Source organism: Nicotiana attenuata, unplaced genomic scaffold, assembly GCF_001879085.1.
Source record: "Nicotiana attenuata strain UT unplaced genomic scaffold, NIATTr2, whole genome shotgun sequence".
Lineage (NCBI taxonomy): Eukaryota > Viridiplantae > Streptophyta > Magnoliopsida > Solanales > Solanaceae > Nicotiana > Nicotiana attenuata.
Window position 1 is genome coordinate 463,260 of NW_017670605.1, and position 7,162 is coordinate 470,421.

Here is a 7,162-nt window from a genome sequence, read left to right on the forward strand (position 1 = left end):
GGTTCAGTGGGTTCATGCGTACTACATAAAAGATAACAACATATGGAATGCTGAACCAAAGAATGCATCATGGGTTATTCAGAAGCTATTCAAGGCCAAAAGTCAATTTCAAGAGGCTGGATACTCAGAAGATGATGTGAGCTGTATGGATAGATAATCTACCACAAAGATGTACAAAGAACTACAAGGGGACTTCCAAAAGGTGACATGGAGGAAAATAATTTGCAACAACAAGGGATTACCAAAGTGGATATTTATCCTATGGTTGGCTATACAAGACAGGTTAGCCAGTAAAGAGAGATTAGCAAGATGGGGATTACTAGATGAAACAATGTGTATAATGTGTCACAGGTAGAATGAAACAGTGCAACATTTGTTTTTTGATTGTGAATTCTCAAATGAAGTATGGCAGAAACTACTGGCCTGGCAAGGAATCATGAGAAGGAATAAAGAATGGCAGGAAGAAATTCAGTAGACAGAGAAGAAGGCAGCAGGAAAGAGTGCAGGAGCAGAAGTGTACAGAATGGTATTAGCTGCAGCAATCTACCATATATGGCAAGCTAGGAACAATGTTATTTTCCAAAAGAAGCAAGTCAATGCACAGAACATAGTGAAAATGATCATACAAGAGATACATATAGAGCTCAATACAGTACAAAATTGGATACCTATTTGAGAAGTATGAACTGATATCCAGAATGAGCTACATTAGAGAAGTAATAGAAGATTAAGGTGTAGAGAAGAAACCTCAATGCTGGGGCTTCATGTCCAGCAGAAGGTTGTTAGTAGTCAGTTTTGTAAGCTGTAAATATTTACTTGGTAAATAAAAGTCTTTAATTACCAAAAAAAAACTTCTTCAAATGAACGACATTCCAACTTGAGGTAGAACCTTGCCATCCATGGTTTCCAATTCATATGCGCCTTTTCCAGCGATACCTTGAACCTTGTAAGGTCCTTCCCAATTTGGACACAACTTTCCTGCATTAGCTGCTCTTGTGTATTGAAAAACTTTCTTGAGTACGTATTCCCCAATCTTGAAGTATCTAAGATGAGCTTTCCGATTGTAATATCGCTCAATATTTTGTTTTTGCGCAACCATCTTTATTAAAGCTGTTTCTCTCATTTTTTCAAGCAAATCGAGATTTACCCGCATCTCCTCCTCATTTGACTCTTTGGTTGCTTGGGTGTACCTCGTACTTGGCTCTCCTATTTCAACCTGAATTAAGGCTTCAGCACCGTACACAAGTGAAAATGGTGTTTCTTCCGTACTTGTTTTTGTTGTCGTTCTATAGGCCCACAGGACTCCGGGTAACACTTCTGGCCACTTACCTTTTGATTCCTCTAGTCTTTTCTTTAAGTTATTAATAATAACTTTATTGTCGATTCAGCTTGTCCATAGGCCACAAGATGATAGGGTGTTGAAGTAATCCTTTTAATTTGCCAACTTTGAAAGAATTCTGTAATTTGCGCACCTATGAACTGCGGGCCACTATCACAAATGATTTCTTTTGGAACTCCGAACCGACATATGATGTTTTGCCAAATGAAATCCCGGACCTCTTTTTCTCGTACCTGTTTGAAGGTACCTGCTTCCACCCACTTAGTAAAATAATCAGTGAGTACTAATAAAAATCGTACCTTGGCATTGGCTAGTGGTGATGGACCCACAATATCCATCCCCACTTCATAAAAGGCCATGGTCCAACAATCGGATGTAATAACTCTGTCGGTCGATGCATGTTGTTACCATATCTTTGGCACTTGTCACATTTGGCCACAAAATTTTCTGCCTTTTCTTCCATTTTTGGCCAGTAATGCCCTGCTCTAATTAAAGTTTTTACCAAGGACCTTCCTCCGGCATGATTCCCACAATGTCCTTCATGTATTTCTATCATCACGTACTCTGTTTGAGAAGGTCCGAGACACCTTGCTAGAGGGACACCAAACATTTTTCGATATAGATTGCCTCGATCCAAATAGTAACGAGCAGCCTTTCGACGAAGTGACTGAGCCTTTTTCTTATCCTCAGGTAGTATTCCGTACTGCAAAAAATTGACAATCTCGTTTCTCCAATCCCAAGTTAAATTATTGAAATTTACCTCATTTTTATCTTGGTCGATTGCCGAATGAAACAAATGTATTACAGAAGCATTATCTTCATTTGTCACTTCTGCAGCGGATGCAAGATTAGCTAACGCATCTGCTTCAACATTCTCGTCTTTTGGTATCTGCACGATTTTCCAAGTTTGGAATTGTGTTACCAAATGTTGTGCCTTTTCCGAATACTGCTGCATCCTTGCCTTTCTACCTATATAAGTCCCCTGCATTTGATTAACCACGAGTTGCGAGTTGCTTTTGACTATGACCTGCTCTATTCTGACTCTCGTGCCAATTCTAAACCTGCAATCACAACTTCATATTCTGCTTCATTATTAGCAATAGGATGGCATTTTACGGCTTGCCGTATAGTCTCTCCTGCATGTGGGATTAGGACAATGCCTAACCTCGCTCCTTTTACATTTGAAGAACCATCAGTGAACAGGGTCCAAGTACCTGGATTAGACACGTTAAAGACCTGTTGTTCTTTTTCCGCTTCTGTTACCATGCCTGGGCTAAAGTCTGCCACGAAATCTGCTAAAACTTGTGATTTTATTGCAGTTCTAGGTTGATATATGATGTCATATTCACTTAGTTCTATAGCCCATTTAGCTATCCTACCCGATAACTCTTGCTTATGCAATATATTACGTAGAGGATAAGCAGTTACCACGGAGATAGGATGACATTGAAAATAAGGCCTTAATTTTCTAGATGCCATAATTAATGCTAACACAAGTTTTTCTAAATGAGGATATTGAGTTTCATCATCCAATAAAGTCTTGCTAACATAATAAATTGGAGATTGTTTACCTCTATCTTCTCGAACTAATACAGCACTTACCGCCACTTCTGAAACGGCGAGGTAGATGAGCAACTTTTCCCCATCCTTTGGTTTAGCCAACAAGGGTGGGTTTGACAAGTATGCTTTTATATTTTTGAGCGCTTGCTGACATTCTTCAGTCCATTCAAATTGACTTTGCTTTTTCAAAACTGAAAAGAAATTAAAGCTTTTCTCCGATGATTTAGAAATAAATCTTCCCAACGCTGTTATCCTACCTGTTAACCTTTGCACTTTTTTTTTGCTTGTGAGTATATCCGGTATTTCTTCAATAGCTTTAATCTGCGCGGGATTTACTTGAATTCCACGGTTTGAAACAAGGAAACCTAAGAACTTACCTGACGACACGCCAAATGCACATTTCTCGGGATTTAACTTCATATTGAATTTGCGGAGAATCTGAAACGTATCTGACAGATGTTGAATATGATCCCCTTCTTGTTGTGATTTGACTAGAATATCATCGATATAAACCTTTATGGTTTCTCCTAGATGCTCTTGAAACATCTTAGTTGCTAACATTTGGTACGTGGCTCCTGCATTCTTCAGGCCAAAAGGCATAACTTTATAACAGTAAGTCCCCCTGTCTGTAATAAAGGAAGTTTTTTCTTCATCTGAAGGATCCATTTGCCTGAATAGGCATCTAAAAAACTCAATAGTTCGTGTCCTGCAGTAGTATCAATTAGTTGATCTATGTGTGGTAGTGGAAAAGAATCTTTAGGGCAAGCTTTATTCAAATCAGTATAGTCTACACAAACTCGCCACTTACAGGTGAATATGTTGGATCTTCATTCAGCTTATGGGTCATTACCTCCAGTGGTATACTTGTCATATCTGAATACGTCCAAGCAAAGCAATCTGTGTTAGCTTTTAAAAATTCAATTAACTTACTTTTCATCTTCGGGCTGAGGTTGGTTCCAAAGTAGACTTTTCTGTCCGGCCAATGTACAAATAATACCACAGCTTCAAGTTCCTCAATTGTTGTATTGATGTTTTCATTTTCTTCTGGTTCTTGTATAGTATCAGGCCTTGAGTCTACATCTGTTTGTCCGTCTACAGTTGAGGCTTGTGTTGCTAAATCCTTAACTGAATTCTGTAATTGCTATTTTTCGTCGCTTTTCGTGCTTGAATCTGCCACTGAGTTAATGCTTCGAGAAGCCTGTTGATCACCATGGATTTGTCGTATTCCCCATTGTGAAGGAAACTTGATAACTTGGTGTAGGGTAGACGGAANTTGATGTTTTCATTTTCTTCTGGTTCTTGAATAGTATCAGGCCTTGAGTCTACATCTGTTTGTCCATCTTCAGTTGAGGTTTGTGTTGCTAAATCCTCAACTGAATTCTGTAATTGTTATTTTTCATCTGCAGCGTCGTTCTTCACGCTTGAATCTTCCACTGAGTTAATGCTTCGGGAAGCCTATTGATCACCATGGATTTGTCTTATTCCCCATTGTGAAGGGAACTTGATAACCTGATGTAAGGTAGACGGAACAACATCCATCTCGTGAATCCACGGTCTGCCGAGAATCATATTGTATGCCATGTCCATGTCTATCACTTGAAATTTAGTATCTTTGACTACTCCTTCTGTGAATGTGGTGAGTATTATCTCTCCTTTAGTTACAACGCTCGGGTTGTCAAAACCAGACAAGGTCCGTGCTTTGGGTACCAATTTATCATCGGCTTGCATCTGGTTTACCACTCTTAAAAGAATGATATTTACAGAACTACCTGGATCAATCAAAACTCGTTTTACGTTAGTATCATGTACAAGTAAAGATATTACCAGGGCATCATTATGTGGGTTCAACACGCCGTCTATGTTTGCATCATCGAATGTTATACTATCTTCTTCCAAAACTTGGCGAACTCGCTTCCCGTGGGTGACTGTGATTTTTGACACATTCTTTGCTGCCGTATATGTTACGCCGTTGACCTCCTCCCCTCCACTTATGACATTAACGTTCTCTTTGGTGATGGAGGTTTTGGTGGTTCCTTCCTATTCCTCATATACGCTTGCTTACCCTTCTCACAAAGCATTTCGGTTAAGTAACCTTGTTTTAATAGGTGCTCTACTTCACCTTGCAGTAGTCTGCAATCTGCTGTTTTGTGACCGTCATCGTTATGAAACTCGCACAAAAATCAGGGTTTCGCCTGTTTGGGTTCGATCTCATTTCTTTTGGCCACCGCACTTTATCTCCATTGCTTCTTAGAACAGCTACCAACTGGGACGTGCTAACATTAAAACTGTAACCTCCAATTTTCGCCTTTGAACTTCCGTCATTGTCTCGCGTATCTCGCGTATGTCGTTCCTTTCCGAACCGAGATGACGAACCCAAATCTCAGTCCTTTGATCTGGAATTATACCTTGGGTTTTCTTTTTTCGAACGTGAATCCTTCCTGCTGGTCACACATAAGGTCTGTACCTGTTCTTACCGGACCTTTTTTCAGTTTCTGGTTGCCTTGAACTCACCCTTTCATCTCTCCAGGATAATGATCGTGTCTTCTTCTATCCGCAGCTTCGTGCTATACCTGTTGTAAGCATCATTCCAAGTTGTTGTAGGAAATTATCGTAAGCTTTCTTTGAGTCTTCTCGTGGCTTCCGAGTTTTTTTTCATTTAACTTACTGGCAAATGCCATAGCCGCTTAATTGTCAGGTACACGTGGCAGCATCATCCTCTCACGCTGGAACCCGTCTACGAATTCCCTGAGTAACTCCGTATCTCCTTGTTTTATTTTGAAAATGTCTTCCATCCTTTTTCAACGTTTTGAGCTCCCGAATATGCTTTTATAAATGAATTTGCAAGCTCAGCAAAAGTATCAATGGAATTTTCAGGTAAAAGAGAATACTATGTCAGTGCTCCCTTCGTGAGGGTTTCACCGAATTTTTTGACCAATACTGATTCGATCTCTTGCTTGGTCAAGTTGTTGCCCTTCACACCAGTTGTAAATGCGGTTACGTGATCTCGTGGATCAGTTGTTCCATCGTATTTTGGGATATCAGGCATCTTAAACTTTTTTGGAATAGGCAAGGGAGCGGCACATGGCTTCCAAGGTTGTTTGAGAATAGTTTTCCATATCTACTCCTTTGATTATAAGTGGCACACCGGGTATTTGCTCTATGCGATCATTTTGCTCCTTGAGCTATTTCTGCAAAGTTAGTACTAAACTTTGTAAATCAGAATTAACTGGGATACCTGGCCCTCCATCGCGAGATTTGCTAGGAGTTCCTCCGCTGCCTGAATTAGCAAGTCCCGAGCGTGGATTCTCTATGGTTGCAATGTTGTTTGGAGGTGGAGTTGGTGGTATAGTTGGCAACCTATTGACAAAAGCTTGGAGAGCATTGTTGACCTGTTCGGCGATTAATTGTTTCAATGCTGCATCAATAGCTTGATCGTTCTCATGTTGGTCATTCATATTCGATTCGGATCTGTCAGGAGTCACCTCTCGAGATTGTCGAGGAGAGTTTTAGTGTGAGGGGACTGAGTTTCATCACCTTGTTGATTTTGCTGATTCAACTGATGTTGCTGATTTTGTTGGTTTTGTAGGTTGTTGTCGTTGACGTTCGACATGATTTTTTGGCAGAATTGATTTGGAAAGTAAAAGAGATTATCAGATTCCCGGTAACGGAACCAATTTGTTTAACCAAAAAATAGGAATTTCGGTCAAAGCTTAATATTAGAAGTACTCGGGTTACTGCTAATCAAGAAAAGGAATATTTTTGTGATGAGAAAGGAAAATTAGAGTTTGAAATAGCAAAGCAATCAATATAAAGCAAGAGTAAATAAGTGTATTCCAGTAATAATCAGAACGTATACATACAAATGACATTTCACTTCCTTTTATAGCTACTTCTAGGTACAACGTCTCTTCCTTCTCTTAATCGAGTCATTATGAGCATTTGATGACATTAATGAAATATTATAATTGGCAATTGTAACTGTTTCGTGAAGATTTTGTAACATTTCTAATCATTCATGCTCATTAACTGAAGATTAACGAATCTGTACTTTTTGCTGTCTTGATTCACTCCACTGGTGTCTCTTCAAACTACGAAGAGACTCGAGCAACCGTTTCTTCTTGTCTTTTAGACGTTTTGCTCGTAACTATTAAGACTCGCATCTCTTTAAGTACTCTTCTCTAGCTGTCACTTTTCTAATGATCCACGTGTCTTGCCATGTCAGCCACATAATTAATTCCACGTATAATATTTATTTTTCCCCAA

At 39.4% G+C, this 7,162-nt stretch overlaps 1 protein-coding gene across 1 annotated transcript; it reads right to left on the reverse strand.

The window, feature by feature from the left end:
- Window positions 1-468: 468 nt before the first annotated feature.
- On the reverse strand, window positions 469-6,354 carry LOC109241444. Its single transcript, XM_019408190.1, has 6 exons — window positions 6,135-6,354; window positions 2,911-3,276; window positions 2,505-2,619; window positions 2,145-2,400; window positions 1,842-2,042; window positions 469-543 (listed from the first exon to the last, which is right to left on the reverse strand). Exons 1-6 carry the CDS (start codon window positions 6,352-6,354, stop codon window positions 469-471), a joined length of 1,233 nt encoding a protein of 410 aa, XP_019263735.1.
- Between the last annotated feature and the right edge of the window lie 808 nt (window positions 6,355-7,162).